This window comes from Crotalus tigris, unplaced genomic scaffold, assembly GCF_016545835.1.
Source record: "Crotalus tigris isolate CLP2741 ecotype Arizona unplaced genomic scaffold, ASM1654583v1 scf7180000017774.6281472, whole genome shotgun sequence".
Classification (NCBI taxonomy): domain Eukaryota; kingdom Metazoa; phylum Chordata; class Lepidosauria; order Squamata; family Viperidae; genus Crotalus; species Crotalus tigris.
Genome location: NW_024096625.1, coordinates 5,603,847 through 5,620,470, shown reverse-complemented (window position 1 = coordinate 5,620,470; position 16,624 = coordinate 5,603,847). Strand labels below are relative to the sequence as shown.

The 16,624-nt window shown below is 35.3% G+C and overlaps 1 protein-coding gene across 9 annotated transcripts in view; it reads right to left on the bottom strand.

The window, feature by feature from the left end:
* Window positions 1-15,966, bottom strand: part of FAM126A (family with sequence similarity 126 member A) — a 57,715-nt gene extending 41,749 nt beyond the window's left edge. For 6 of the 9 annotated variants that reach the window (XR_005556502.1, XR_005556503.1, XM_039342119.1 and 3 more), the window contains exons 1-4: window positions 15,754-15,966; window positions 3,544-3,620; window positions 3,138-3,239; window positions 138-317 (exon numbers count right to left, since the gene is read on the bottom strand). Coding sequence is in view for 7 of the 9 variants with exons in the window: in XM_039342119.1 (XP_039198053.1) it covers window positions 138-317; window positions 3,138-3,239; window positions 3,544-3,594 (333 nt within the window). In the remaining 2 variants the exon portion in view is untranslated. Of the gene's footprint in view, window positions 1-137; window positions 318-3,137; window positions 3,240-3,543; window positions 3,621-15,165; window positions 15,619-15,753 lie in introns of those variants that run through there. The other 3 variants (XM_039342120.1, XM_039342121.1, XM_039342122.1) reach the window with 3 other exon arrangements.
* Window positions 15,967-16,624: the final 658 nt, after the last annotated feature.

Here is a 16,624-nt window from a genome sequence, read left to right as displayed (position 1 = left end):
AAATCAGCAGGGGATCAAAAATTTTTCCCTCACTGTAATGATATCAAACAATGAAATGTAATGACATCTAGGGCCTTTGGGGGGATTTAGTAACATATAAATTGTTGAATGAATGAATTCTAAGTCTAGATACAAACCAAATTGTAAACTCCTAGTAGAAGTGCTTCTATGCAGCCACTGCTTTGTAGGTCTTTACTAGCAGAAACAGCAAGATAGCACCATATTAATTCTGGAAGGAACTGAAGTGTGAACTGCAAAAGAAGTTCCTCACCACTGCGATAAAATTCAAATAACTGGTGACAGACTGGTTCCAGCAACTGAAAGAAAAAGAAGCATTAAACATTTGGCAATGTTTAACTATTCACTATAAGATGCATTTTCTCACTACTTCAAAAGATTCCATTTGTTAAGTATTATATTGGTTCCCAGTATTTAGTATGCCTCATTTGTTTATCTTATTCAACAGATGTAAACTTTGCATAGATGATGGAAGAAAAAACCCTTTTAATGTGTGCCTTTAATGTATAGTTCACTAGGAATATAGCAAGAGAAGGAATTGAATCCTCATTGCTTAAAATTGTAATAAGTATCATCCTTCCTGAAGACTTTACTTTTTTTGAAAAGATGCACGTTATAATTATATTCAACTTCAAAACTGCTCAAGATAAAAGCACATCATTTAGAAATTAAATTTCTAATTTTCATGGCTGTGTAGAGCAATATCAACAAACATTATTTAAGACCTAAAAGAGTATTTTGAGTATATATTCTATTTTTTATATTCTATTTTTATAGTTATAAAAAGTTATATTCTATAGTTATATTCTATTTTTTTACTTTATTATTATTATTATTATTATTTATTTTTCTATATTATCCTTTTTATTAGTGTATAATATAAAAAATACAAAAATACAAAAGCAAGTAATAGAAAAAATAGGGGAGGGAAAGGGGAAGAGAAAAGTATAGAAAAGAAGGGAAAAAGAAAGAAAAGGCATTGACTTCTGACTCACCTTTTTATTTTACATAATAGTATAAACTAGCCATTTTTATAACAACAGATCTATCTAATCAGTAAAACCCAAAATCAAAGTTTCATTTTTTCCACTTCAAGCACAAAGTCCAGAAGTGGTTTCCAAATAAAAACAAAAGTAATTGTGTTCTTTTCTTTTAACAAAGCGATCAATTTAGCCATCTCTGCTAATTCAATCAGCTTTTGCAACCATTCATCCATTGTGGGGATTAAAGCATCCTTCCATTTTTGTGCATAAAGTAATTTTGCTGTTGTCAACATATATAATATCAAACTTCCAAAAAAAATTTCCAAGTCTTTTTCCCTTAAACCCAAAAGAAAGGTTTGATTTTATATTTGTATTCACTTTAAGAATCGTCTGTATTAGAATATGAATCCTACTCCAATATTTCTTTGCTTTATCACATGCCCACCATAAATAATAGAGTCCCTTCTTTACATTTGCATTTCCAGTATTCATTTGAAGTACCTTTATATACTCTTGATAACTTATTTGGTGTTAAATACCAATCATACATCATCTTATAAAAAAATTTTAAATTGTGATTTAATGTAAATTTTAATTTTGTCCTCATATTCTCCCATTGTTTACATTATATTATATTATATTATATATATTATATCCAAAGTTCCTTGCCCACTGAATCATTAAATGCTTTACATATTCACTTTCCAAATTCAAGTTCAATGTTTTATAGTCCTTAACAATGGTATGTTCATCACTACCACACTGTAGGATTTCCAATTCATTTTTAACAAAGTCAAACCCATTGCTCTTTTTGACTCATCTTTCTTTCATTTATAGATATGTAAACCAGTGGCAGACATGTCCTTCTGATTCTAGTTCTTCCTTAAACTTGAGGATAGGATTACCAAAATTAAAACATATTATTTTACCATAAGTCCACCAGTCCGGCTTTGCCACTATTTCTTTTCTTTAAAAAAAACTTTCAAAGAGGCATCTTCATAAAAAACTTGTTTTATATTTATTCTAAACTCTTAGAATGGCACATCAAACAAAGTGATTGTTGAAATCAACATTTACTTTAACTTTGTCATCCCATAAATAACTGTGCCATCCAAATCTGAATTCATTCATGACCTTCTAAATAAATCAAATAGCCTCTTATTCTGAAGGTTCACCCACTCATTTAGCCAGACTAAACAACAAGCACTGAAATACAGTTTCAAATCTGGTAAACTCAAACCGCCTATTTCTTTAATATCTTGCAATAGTTTATATTTAATTCTTGGTTTTTCCCTTGCCATTTAAACTTAGAAATATTCATTTGCCATTGTTTAAATGGAGTATCAGTTGCAAGTACTGGTAATGTCTGAAACAAAAAAAGTATCTTTGGTAAGACATTCATCTTAATTACAGAAATTCTACCCAATAATGATAAAGGCAGTTTATCCCATCTTAATAAGTCCTTTTTAATATCATTCCAGAGAGGCACATAATTATTTTGAAACAGTTTTGTGTTTGTATTTGACAATATAACCCCCAAATATTTCACCATTTTCTCAATCCTAAACCAGACTTTTTAGTCAATATATCTCAATCCTGTGAGGTCATATTCTTAATAAGCATTGTTGGTGTCTATTTGTTTATTTTAAAATCTGTTAAAACCTCAAACTCATTTCACTGCCTCATCAAATATTCTATATTATTTTTAGGTCTTGCAAGAATACAACCAAATCATCAGCGAATGCCCTCAATTTATAAACTTCCTTTTTGATATTTATACCTGTTATTTTCTCATCTTGACTGATACCTCTGTTCAAAACTTCCAACACCAAAATAAACAAAGGGACATCTTTGTCTTGCACCCTTTTGAATTTTACATGAATTGGTTAAATCACCATTAATAACAATTTTTGCTTGCTGTGATATATAAACAGCTTTGATTTCTTGAATAAAATTCTTTCCAAAGTCTATTTCTTCCAGCACTTTAAACATAAAAGTCCAATTTAGATTGTCAAAGGCCTTCTCTGCATTTAAGAATATTAAAGCTATTTTTTTTACTTCTTGTCATCATGTTACTATGCAATTTATTCAATGTTTGCCCCAACTCCAATAATTAATTAATTAATATCTACATACCTCATTTTGTAGATCTTGAATAACTTTATATAAAGATGAAACCAAGGAAATCTTGTCTTTCAAATTTTTAGCATAACTTGCTATAGATGTTTCTGGTACTGTCTAACAAAAACCATTTAAGATATACAGTTTAATAGATCATTTAACAGATACCATTCTATTTTTTTAAAAAGTCTGTTAAATTAAATATACCACTATATCAAACACTGATCAAGCAGGTACATTCAAAAATCTTACCAGCATTGGCAAGAGGGTAATGGCCTCTTCTATTACCACTTTTGGAAAGTAGTTTAGTATTAATTCTAACATTCTATATTGTAATCTTTAAGAAAAAAATAAGAATATGTATTTTATAATTCACTTGTTCAGTTTCAAATTTTCTTATAAATCAAAACTCATGGATTACCTTGAATTCTGATAACCACTCTTCTACGATCCCTGTATCCACATCCAACATATTGGAATGTGTTCTTAATCTTCAGCCTTAAATTGTGGAGCATAAAAAATACGTGTCAATTTTCTAATATGTTTTTCCTACAAACTGGGACTATCCCAGCAAGATTTCACAATTTTTATTTTTTATTTTTTATTATACAGAACTGCACTTGCCCTTTGAATTGATATAGAAAAGAAAGCAGAACCAGAGCAGAAACTGAACTGATAATTTTTCCTTTCAATTCAATAGCAAATAAGAGAGCGGCTCTAAGGGCCAATTCCAAGATTTAGACATTGTAGCCAACGGAACTGAACTGTAACTATATAGTATTACAATAAACGCACTCATTCTGTTCCTATACTATATAAGTTGTGAATGCAACTTCTTTCTCATATTAGATGCTACAATATTATATAGCCAAGTAGGACATACCTAAGTTCACTAATGACCAGTGATTCCTAAGTCTGAACCAATTTTCTAACAGTTACATGCACAGAAAGGTAACAATGTTTATTCACACAGTATCTAATGTAATTACTAATGTTAATTAGTAATTACAAATGTAAATTTTATTAATACTAGATTAATAATCCAAATCTTAAACAATGTATTATATAATTACATTTCAAGTATTCATTCATTACTAAGAAAATTAGAACTTCTGCTAACAATGCTGTATCTATTCTTTTCTGTGCATAAGTCAGTATGTTGAAATGATCACAGGCTGCATTCAAATGCATCTACAACAACATTATGTTGTCCACATTCATAAAGTATTAAATTAAATAAAATGAGGAATGCTGGTTTAATCTACAATAGTCAAGAATCATGAGAAGTCTGGTAGCCCCTTGTCAGACTAAAATTTTTATTAAAAGTATTATGTTCAGTTTATGAAGCCTCAGACTTTTTAATAAAACTTTTAGTCTGAAAAGTTGCTTCCATACTAGATAAATATGAGGAAGAACAAATTAACAATAGCAGAGTAGGCCCACTCATATTCAGAAGAGACACATTAGGAAAGCAAGAATGAGACTCAAGAATGAGACATCCATACATGTAGCCCTCAACTTATGAAAATTGTTATTATAAGTCATGGTGGTCATTAAGCAAAGCAACTACATGATCACTTTGTTTAATGACCACAGTCCTGCTTTCCGAGCTGCAGGAAGGCCTGCACTGTAGCATTTCTCCAGGTAACAATGGACTATGTCAGGCCTCTCAGGGCCTCCCTGACTTCTGAGGCATAATTTCCTACCTTGCTGGGTCTTACACTTTTTGGGCTTCTTTCTTCTCCAACAAGTCTTGCTCCGCTTACCTTTTCCAAAAGTTGTCTTTCCTAAGGAGAAGCAGCCAATTTGCCACACAACCTTCCCATACAGAGGCCACTTAGTGCCATTCCAGAGCAAGCACATTTTCAGGAGTGGCCACAATTCTCAAATTGAATTTGAAGCTGCTTCTAAAATGGCATCTGCACTTCGGATGGCACCATGTGGTTTCTGTATAGGAAGGTTGGGTGGTGCATCAGCTACTTCTTCTTGGAAAAGACAATCTTTGGAAGAAGTAAGTGGAGCAAGATATGATGGGGCAGGAGAGACACAAGGATGTGGTGTGAAGTAGCCCAAGGGATTCAGAAAGACAAGATGCGGAGAAGACAGGCAGGTGAGGATAGCTGTAGCATCTTTGTGGTCAGTTGTAAGGGCAGGCAGATTGCTAAGCATCAAATATTATTCAGGTCCCTATGGGGGCACTGCAGTGGCTGTAACCTTGGGTACAGATTATGATCCTTTTGTTCAGGACCATTACAATTTCAGACAATGGTGGAAATGAATGGGATAAATCAAGGACCACCTGTTATAATTTTCCACAATTATCTGCTGTTAGACCAGTGGTTCTCAACCTGTGGGTCGGGACCCCATTTGGGGGTCGAACGACCATTTCACGGGGGTCGCCAAACAACGCAGTCCGCCATTTTTTCCCCCTTTTCCTTAGTTGCGCTACTCCCTTTTATTCTATTGGCTTTTGAAAGCCAATAGAATAGACTCTCTTGAATAGAGTCTAATTCTATTGGCTTTCAAAAGCCAATAGGAATTGTCCAAGCTGTCTCTGCCCTGCTGAGCCCGCCAAAAGTCCCATTCTGCAAACGGTGCTGCACCAGTTGAGTAGTCCTCGACTTACGACCGGTTGAGTAGTCCTCGACTTACGACCGGTTGGGGGTCGCGGCATTAAAAAGGTTGAGAACCACTGTGTTAGACAATTCATACCACTGATAGACTTATTTTCAGAAAGCAGGGGAGAGAAGCATTCTTCAAATATATATACAATTTCTTGGTTAGTGAGAACAGATGTTGCTTGACCAAAACATATTAACTTGTCTGTACACTCAAACACTGAATTTGGAATAATCAGATCATCATATATAATCACTGTAATCCATGTTTGCAGAGAATACTTTAAAGAGAAAATATGGGGTCTTGTGCAATAGTCCATACATAAAATAAGTTACTGAAAAATCCACTTCAAAATAACATTACAATATCAATATTTCATTAAGTGTCATCAGAATTGCTGAATCTTAGATTTCTGCAGTTAGGTTTCAGAAATTTGTAAAAATTATTTTTAATAAGTTAATAAATGAAGGTCAAGTTTTATGTACATTAAAATACATCTGCTGTACGTTGATGGATGTAGATACAGAATTTAACAGGTTTGTGGGACTCTTTTCTCTATTTCTATCAATAGGACGCCAGTTAATCATGAGCAGGGATAACATGTTATTTCCACAAATCCAGGGTACATTATCTTGAGTTGTCAAGACCGTACAGAAACGAAGAGGTTTTTTTCCTAGAGTGTATTTATAACTACAGAGAACAAGTGACTCATTTAAGAACATTTAATAGTGTAGTCTTCAGAACGCCTTTTCTATTAAGTAACTATTTGATGGAAATTGAAACAATTTAAACTTCCTAAGTATTTTTTAAAATGTTACTGTCTCTTTCTTGAAGCAAAGGTACAAGTTAAAAAGTACAAGGTAATTCTGAAAGCTAGAGTGCAATTTTTTCTATCAAGAGAAAAAGGCAAGAAAAAAATATTATCAAAAGGACCATATATAACTTGTTTATGAATTACAAACAAGAACTAAAAGCAAAGCTTAAATTTTAAGGTTTAAATTTTAAGTTAAGCATAAGAGAACACCTGTCTGATCTTGATGAATATAAATTATTGGGACCTGATGGGTTACATCCTGGAATTCTGAAGGATCTGGCAGATGTTATCTCAGAACCATTGTACCATATCTTTAAAAATCCTAGAGCACCAGGGAACAACCAGAGGATTGGAAAAGAGCTGATGTGGTTCCCATCTTCAAAAAAAAGGGGGGGGGAGGAAACAGACCCAGAAAACTACAGACCAATCAGCCTAACATCAATACCTAGGAAGATACTGGAAAAAATAATAAAAAAACAAATCTATGAACGTCTAGAAACAAATAAAGTTATATCTAGTGGCCAGTACATGTTTGTTAAAAACATATCATGCCAAATTAATATTATTTCATTCTTTGATAAAGTGACTAAATTAGTAGACCAGCGAAATGCTGTGGACATAGTATATTTAGTTTTCAGCAAGGCATTCAACAAAGTAGACTGTAACCTACTTCTTGGTAATCTAGAAAAATGTGGGATAGACAGCATCATCACCAGATGGATTTGTAACTGGCTAACAAACCGTACTCAACGAGTAGTCCTTAATGGTATTACATCTAAATGGAGGGAAGTAAGCAGTGTGGTACCACAAGGTTCTGACTTAGGCCCAGTACTTTTCAATATCTTCATAAATGACTTAGATCAGTGGTTCTCAACCTGTGGGTCGGGACCCCATTTGGGGTCGAACGACCATTTCACGGGGGTCGCCAAACAAGGCTGTCCGCCATTTTTTTCCCCTTTTCTTTGGCCACGCCCCTGGCACCCAGTGATGTATAAGTGGTTGGGGGTCACCACAATATGGGGAACTGTATTATGGGGTCGCAGCATTAGAAAGGTTGAGAACCACTGACTTAGATGAAGGAATATTAGGGAAACTCATCACATTTGCAGATGACACTAACCTGGCAGGATTAGTCTACACACCAGAAGCTCAGGATCCAAAAAGACTTGAGCAATGTGCCCAATCCAACAACATGAAATTTAATGTGGAGAAAAGCAAGGTTTTATACTTAGGCAGGAAAAACCAAAGGTACAAGTACAAATTAGATGAAACCTGGCTCAAAAACAATAACTGTGAGGGGGACCTTGGAGTTTTAGTGGATGATCACTTAAACATGAGTCAGCAACGTGTGTCAGAAACCAAAAAACCTAATACAATCCTTGGTTATATAAAAAGAGGCATAGAATCAAAATCATGTGAAGTATTAGTACCACTTTATAAAGCTTTGGTAAGCCCACACCTGGAATACTACATCCAGTTTTGATCACCACATTACAAAAAAGATGTTAAGACTTTTGAAAAAGTGCAAAGAAGAGCAACTAAGATGACTAAGGGCTTGGAGACAAAAACATATGAAAAATAGTTGTAGGAATTGGGTATGGCCAGTCTAGAGAAAAGAAGGACTAAGGGTGATATGATAGCAGTATTCCTGTATTTGAGGGGCTACCACAAAGAAAAGGGGATCAACATTTTCCAAAGCATCAGAAGGCAAGACAAGAAACAATGGATGGAAACTAATCAAGGAGGAGAGAAACCTAGAATTAAGGAGAAACTTTATAACAGTGAGGACAATTAACCAGTGGAACAGCTTGCCTTCAGAAATTGTGAGTGCCCCATTGTTGGAGGCTTTTAAGAAGAAACTCAACAACCATTTGTTTGAAATGGCATAGGGTCTCCTGCTTAAGCAGGGAGTTTGACTAGTAGACCTCCAAGGTCCCTTCCAGCTCTATTCTAAATGATTAACAAGGCTTTCACAATGATCCTATGATGTCAATTTAATGTTTTTTGACATATTTCTTTCATTATAGCAAATATGTAAACTAATTCAGAAAATCAGAAAACCTATGCAATTTCATATTTCACATCAGTGAACATTACTTCATATTACATACTATTCTATACCTAATCAAGATAAATAAATACTTTCATAAGATCATAAATTAATCTCACAAATTCTAACTTATACATTTCAGAAGAGCACAAAAATTTTTGAAACATTCTTAAACAGCTGATTTAATAAGAAAAAACGATGTGGTCAACTTTGTGTCACTTTGTGCATTTTAGAATATATAGCAGAAAGAACTGCAGTCTCTTTTGCTGATATCTTCCTCTTCTGCCACAGTTTGTCTTTAATAATGAGTTGTGGTGTCCTGAGTTTTGGTGTGGTGTGTATTCTCTTTCATAAAACAGGTGGATTTTCTTTTACTGTTTTATTCTGGATATCACCAAATTAATTTTAAAAAAAATCTTTTAAATTCAGAAAGGGCCAATCATTGTAACAGTGTTACAAGGGTTTACAGAACAAGTCTGGGCTACAAAACTCAGGATAACTACTACATGGTTACAGAATTCACTTAGTCCTGTTTTTTTTTTTCAACTTGGAACCTATAGTTTCAGAAAAACCATAGTTCTCTCTATATAAAGCTGTATGTTAAAAACAAGTATAAATCTCTGATCACCCCAGCCCCTTCTAGCTAATGTTATCTCGTTATGCTTAATGGTCCAGACAGACAGGACAAATGAGACTAGCATAACCAAGAAAGTAGCAGACAGGGATTAACATTATCAGATGGTTTGCTAAATTGATCAGTTCTGAGAAAAGTGCATTTTCATCTCTGCTACATGCTCTCAGAAAAGGTAACTAAGCTCTTTTTAATTCAAGTTTTGATCTACAAACTTAGTATGAAGGAAAAGTAAGGAATAGCAGCAATTATATGCTATTTGCCCAGAAAAAAATGATCAAATCAATTGCTTTTCTGGGGCAAACAAGTATTTTGGGGTATTGGTAATACATAAGTCAGACAAAGCTTCACAGTTTCTCACAACAAAGATGGCTGGGATACTATAATTTCTTAAAGGATTGAAAAAGCTTTTTGAAAACAATAAGTAAAAAACTGTGCTACAATAACCAAGAGTTGGTGCCCACTTGCTTCCTTTCTGCTTGTGTTCTGTACAAACTAATGAAGAGCATCTGCATTCCAAGAGCAGTCTGGGTTCCAAGGCTGTTTTGGAATAGCTATTCTAAAATGTTGTCACTCTGCCACTACCCAGAAGGAAAAGTTCAAACTTTGGAAAGTTAAGTTGTCTCAAGCTAACCTGAGGTGATATTTAAACTTCTTCCACAGTTACTAATTGGATTATATGTTTATTTATTTTACTAGGTTTACATGCTATTTCAGTTGTTACCAATTCTTGATTTTTGTTGTATTTCTTACTATGAGTTGCTATGAATTGTTCATTGGGAAAACAATTGTAGACTGTGCTGTCTTTCCTATTGTTCTGTTCCTGATTCCATGTGGAAACTATAAGATCCTGTTTGAAGTGTGATTCATTGAGATGTTTATCAACAGAGGTGCTCTGAGTTCTTCCTTGTGGAAAATACCAATTAATACTCCAAAAGATTTTCATTACTTTTTCAATAGCATGGTAAGTGTCATTCACAATATTATCAATTACTTCATCTTGTCTTTCCATGTGATTTTTTTGGTAAATTCAAGAATGGTTTACCACTGCCTTTTCTTACGTAGTATGAAAAGACATCTTTGCTTTTGTCTCTACCGTGATAATTCATCTCCATATCCTTCTGTATCCCTGTTGCCTGATATAGGTGTCTGCTTGCTTTAGCTGAACAACTAGGATAAGCTTCATACCGTGGGTGACCATAGTGAGAGTACATATTCTTGGCGTACATTGCTGGCATTTTTCTCTCATTCCCTCACAATAACACTACCCACCATGATAAGGAAACATTAGCAGAACTTTGCTCCATTGTTAAATTGCTCTTATCATTAAGAAGTTCTTTCTAAAATTCAAATGTATTGTTCTATATCCTAAACTTGAGGTTAATAGAAAATCAAAATAAGATAGACTGGTTAAATTAATAAGTATTGTGAGATTTGTATTATTATCTCATATTAAGCTATATCACAACTATGTTACATAGTTATGTGATTGGTGGGTGACAGCAAGCTTTCGAAGAATGCTGTGGGCACATCTGTAGCTATTGCTCGGTTGTCTCTTGTTTCTTTAGTTATTTCTGTGCTTTGAACTTTCTGATGGTAATTTTATTTGATGGCATGATATTTGATGTACTGGCTGCTGACAAAAAGAACCAAAGAATTAATTGATAAATATATTAGAGTCCCACCTCCTAAAATTTAAAAGGTTTTCATATGAGAAACAGCTAAGGGAACTAGGTATATTTAGCTTTAAGAAAAGAAAACTCAGGGGTGACATAATAGACTTCTTCCAATAACTGAAAGGCTGTCACAGGGAAGAGGAAGTTAATTTATTCTCCAAAGCACCTGATGTCAAGAAAAGAAGCAATGGGTAGAAACTCATCAGAGAGAGATCCAACCTTCAACTAAGGATAAATTTCTTAACCGTAAGAACAATTAGTCAATACAACATCTTGCCTCCCAAAGTTATGGGTGCTCCATTCCTGGAGGTTTTAAGAAGAAATTAGACAACCATTTTTCCAGGATAGTATAAGGACTCCTACCTCAAGGTCCCTTTCAACCCTATGATTCTATTTCTATATTTAACACTGAAATTAAGGCAATTTGGAAATAGCTATTTCCTATTATGATTGATATGATCCACCATACAGATTCTCAGAAATTATTGACTGATTCTGGCACTAGTGTAGGAAAAAAAGCATGATGATAAAACCCCAACCATTAAAGTACCAGATTAATATTTAGAAGGAAAGCATTCATATCCTGATTTAGTCATAAAGTTCATGGAATACATTTGGAATAATTCAACTGGGGATGAGGGGGAAGGATAAGAAAGAAAGAATGTGTATATCATCAGAAGCTTTAGGAAGAAGTTGGTAAATAAATATAATTAACTACAATTTTTCCACTGCCTAGAGGAAATATCTTTATTCTGTTTTTGTTTTATATATACCCAACAAATTCCAACTGCCTGCATTAGAAAATTTCTGATTTTGCATTTTGGATAAAATTTAAAACATTTTTAAAAAGCAGAGGAGAAACTGCATATGTCTGGATTTTTGCATAATATCTGTATAATTGAAATTAATGCAATATAATAAATTTTTTCTTCTCCAAAAAAATTACTGACATAAAAATATTGTCAGAATCCTTTTACAAAAGAAATTACCATGGCACACAATTACTAGGCAGAAAATCTGCATTATTGTGAACTCTAAATTATAAATGCTATAAATTTCCTTATGTATACATGTCAAATGAACACATACTCTGATGCCAAGATAAGCAGCTATTAAACTAACTCTGTGATATTTGTCACTCAGTTTTTATAATGACTCATAGAATATGAGGTTCTATCTGGTTGATTCATATTAATTTTACTTTAGACTCTTTTGATTTAGGAAAAAAAACCTTGTAGCACAAAAGAGTTAAAAATTAAAGACTATAATTCAGAAAATATATCTACCTGTTATGCATATTGTAAAAGTTCTTTAAGACATTTGCTAACTATTTTTAAATCATAAAACTGCATGAGTGGAATATAATGTAGCCTACCTTTCAAACCTGAAAAGTTCAAATGACAGCCTTTGCTATACATACAAAGTTGCAAAAAAATAAAAAAACAATGTTTAAAGGCAATTTTCATTTTGCAGTTAATAATGGGAAAATGATTTTAAAATTATTTTCTTGATATAGATATTAAAATGCATGGTAGTAACCCATGGAAAAATAGATCAAAAAGATCACATCTCATTATTGCATTATGATCAAGTAAAAGCAGCAAAACAGTCAATGCCAAAATACTTATTAATGAAAAGAATGAGAATAGAGTGACTAATTTGTATCTTTCAGAAACTGAATACTAGCATTATCTCTGTAGAAACTATTTCCATAACATACATTTACAATTACTCACTTTATTAATAATGAAGAATCTGAAAGATAAACCCTTTGTTGGCATTTCCAGTTGTATTTCTTCTGGCAGAAGATCTAGTTGCATATAAATTAACTTGTGAACACAGATGCCCTTTGAAGAAAATTAATTTCTTTGCCTATAAAAATCTCTTTATAGGAATCCAAGTGCCTTTGACAAAACCCTCATCCAATATCATATTCTGAATGTGCTGATTCTATAAAGGATAGGACATTACAAAACCAACTAGGTATCCAAATCCATATTTTTTCTTCTTCGTGAATTTTATGAAGTAGATTCTATTCCACAGAAGCATCTGCTACAATATCAGTTTGAATTAAGATTCATGGATGTCTCTGTTAATTCTTTGGGCTGTAGCTACTTTTCTTCTGTCTAGAACCATTCCCAAAATCTGGCTAAAATCTAATTTTTATGTAACTCTTACATAGGATCCATGTGAGAAAAGAATTAATTCATCAACCATCTATTTCTACATATTATCATGGTATAAAATTGTGATCTAAAGCAAGAGCGCAATTCTATGTGTCCCAGGATAATGTTGCAGGATTCAATCTGGGTCAGTCACTGGGACTAGAATGTTTAGTCTTCCAAACTTTCAAATTAATGGAATATAATATTCCATTAGAATTTCCTTGAGGATGGGCTCCAGCATAACTCCAAAAGCTTGGAAGACGAAACCTCTGATCCCAGTGACCGACCCAGATATTCCAGGGAGTGCAAAAACTTGGGTTTTCAAAATTATAGTGCATATGCATAATTCTTGCCATTATTTTGAACTTCTGTAAGAAGTGCAAGAGTATATCAGAAGCGTTCTAACGGTGAGGGATATAGAAAAGATTGGGAGCTGCTATTCTAACATCATGTGAAATCAAGAGTAACTCAGATTTCCACATGGAACAAATATCAGAGCAACAAGAAAAGGCTGCAAAATACAAGCAAAGACGTAACTCAAGGCCAACAGCAAGAGATAGTTACATAACACAAGATCAATTTTCCTCTCATACCATCTTGCTGTTGTGTTCATTCTTCCCAATTTCTCCTTAGCTGCTTCCAATGCAATCATCTGTCAGCACAATGATAGTTACAGTAGAAGTGCTCCTATTCTGATTCATTAGGTCTATGCTATGATAGAATAGTTACTCTTTTAAAATAACTATCTTTAAAAAGATGGAACTTATCTTAAAAATAAAATTGTATCTCCAAAGCTAACATAGTCTACTTCCATTGAGCATTTTGATGTTTAAAAGTCTGTAGGATGTTTATATCTCTCAGCAGGACGCCGCACCTCTTTAACTTTGGCTCCAGATATAAGTAGAAACATGCAGATCTGCTTAATATTTGAAAGGGAGACCTCAAGGGAAGGACCCTAGAATGGTTGACTAGTGTGGAAAGTGGCAGTGCAACACATCAATAATGATGTGATCTATAATTAGTCTCATTGCTCTATAAGGATCCCGTGCAAAAATCATGTGAATAAAATTTGATACAGGTAGTCCTCAACTTACAACAGTTTATTTAGTGACTGTTCAAAGGTACAGCATCACTAAAAAAGTGACTTATGACCATTTTTCAAACTTACCACCTTTGTAACATCCTTATGATAATGTGATCAAAATTCAGATGCTTGGCAACTGGTTCATACTTACCACTGTTACTGTGTCCCAAGGTCATGTGATCACCTTTTGCAACCTTTTGAGAAGCAAAATGGGGAAGGCAGATTCACTTAACAACTATGTTACTAATTTATCAGCTGCAATGATTCCTTTAATATCTGTCGTAAAACCAGGCAAAATTCACTTAACAAATGTCTCACTTAACAGAAATTTTGGGCTCCATTGTGGTTGTAAGTCAAGAACTACCTGTATATCAAATCCACTTGCACAAAAATCTTTGAATCGTTGGAGGTAGCTCATTGCATGCTGATGGATCCTGCACAGTCTGTAATTTCTGTGGGTGTTCAATGTAGGTCCCATATAAAAATTATAGAAATGTAACACTGCTTCTTGAATTGTTTTTAGTCTAAAATGAAAACCATAACTAGGGTTGTGTGCCTGGAGGTGGACTGCAAAGCATGCAGTTCATTATGCTCACATATATAATATGAAATCTAGAAATCTATTTGATTTCCTTTGGATCATTTTGTTAACCCATTCTTAAAAATTAGAAAGGGGAGGAGTGTTGTTTGAGTTATGGTGGAAGGAAGCTTTAAAATGCTCCATAATGAAGGGCCACAGAGTTCTGTTCCTCTTCCTCCCTCCCTCCCTCTTTTAATTTTTGCTGCAATTGGCTAAACGTGCAGAGCAAAAGTAAGAGAAGCAGCTACAATGCCGAGAGTAGGGTAGGCTTGCACGGTGACCTCCCGATGCCGCCCGTTTGACTCAGAACTTGGCCCAACTTAGTTCCCGCAGTTCCCTCTCCAGCGGCTCAAGCGGAATGGGGCAGTCTCAGATTCGGAGGCCTGAGCGGGAGGATCTAAAAGCTCAAGTATCCCGACCTGACCTTTAGACGTGGAAAAGCTGAGAGTCGCGCCTCGCACCAGGACCTTTCTCCGCCGGGTAGCAACTCGCTTTCCTCGCCGTCTCCCTCAGCGCCCAACCGAATCCCACTCCAGCAGCGAGGGGCTCCAGCCATGCCAGCACTCGCGCTTGGCCACCTCGCTGCCCGCCTTCCGTTGTCACCGTAACTTGTCGCCTCTCCAGATCGAGACCAGAGGACAGTAACCGGCACGCCCTGAACCCCGCTTCTTGGCTCCTCGCCGCCTCCCGCCTCTCCTCAGTGGAGGAAACACAAAGGCGGGGAGGAGAGGGGCCGCGGCAAAAAAAGCTAATTTCCCGGGTGGGGACGAGGGTTCAAAACTGCGACCTCGCCGTGAGGAGAAAAGAAAACCGCTGTTCCCCTGCCCCCAGAGCCGCTATTCCAGACCTGCTCCAGCCAATCATCCCAAATCCCTACACACACACACACATAAACACAAACACACACACACACACACACACAGAGAGAGAGAGAGAGAGAGAGAGAGAGAGAGAGAGAGAGAGACGCACGCGCACACAAAGAGAGCGATTCCTTTTTTTTTTTTTTTTTTACCCTTTTCTCAGGAAAAAAAAGTTCCTTCAGAGCGCACGCCTATTCCTTTGTCTCACTCTGGGTCAAGACAGTCGCCCTCCAGATCCGCTGCTTTTCCCCTTGGCGTCGCCGATCTCAGCTCCACTCGCTTTACAGCTCCCACAAAAGTGTGAAGAAGACAGAAGAGCTGATGGAAAGAGAGACTCGGGACACGACAGATGCCTGCCCCGCCCAGCAGAGCCGCTATTTGAGTGGCCATCAAAGATAGCCAATAGCAATATCGCAACCAGTTACGACACCAATAGAATTCGTTAGAGAGGTGGGAACTCAAGTGAGGCCCGCCTTTTTTTCTTTCTTTCTTTTCCAAAAGTGGGTAGGTCCCGCCGCTTCATGAAGAGAGATGAATTGTGACGCGTCGTTGGAGATAGTGCTTGAGGGGAGGGATTTTATTTGTTCTGCCAGCGTCTGATTGACAATAGAAAACTACAATTGGGTTCCGAGGTTAAAAGAGGTGAAAGTTCCATCCCCTCGGCTGCCGCTGCGATGTCACTGCGAATTAGGGCATGCTGGGGCGAAACTCATCGTCACATTTCCGTGGCCTCAAGTTTTGCGATTATTAGCCTGGTTCCCTATTACTATTACATTCCTATTACTATTACATTAGGTTTAACTCCGAAGTTATTTTGGCTTCTTGAAAACAAAAATATCCATTATATATGAAATGTTTGAAACAATGCAGTATGCATTTCGAAATAAATGCTACTTTGTGTTTAATGAGAAATATATCAAGATATAAGTTTTCCGAATCTTAACTATGTATAAAACTTTACTAACTAAAACAATAACTAGAACTATTAGGAGTTTTAATCCTCCAAAGATATTGTTTTAAGGC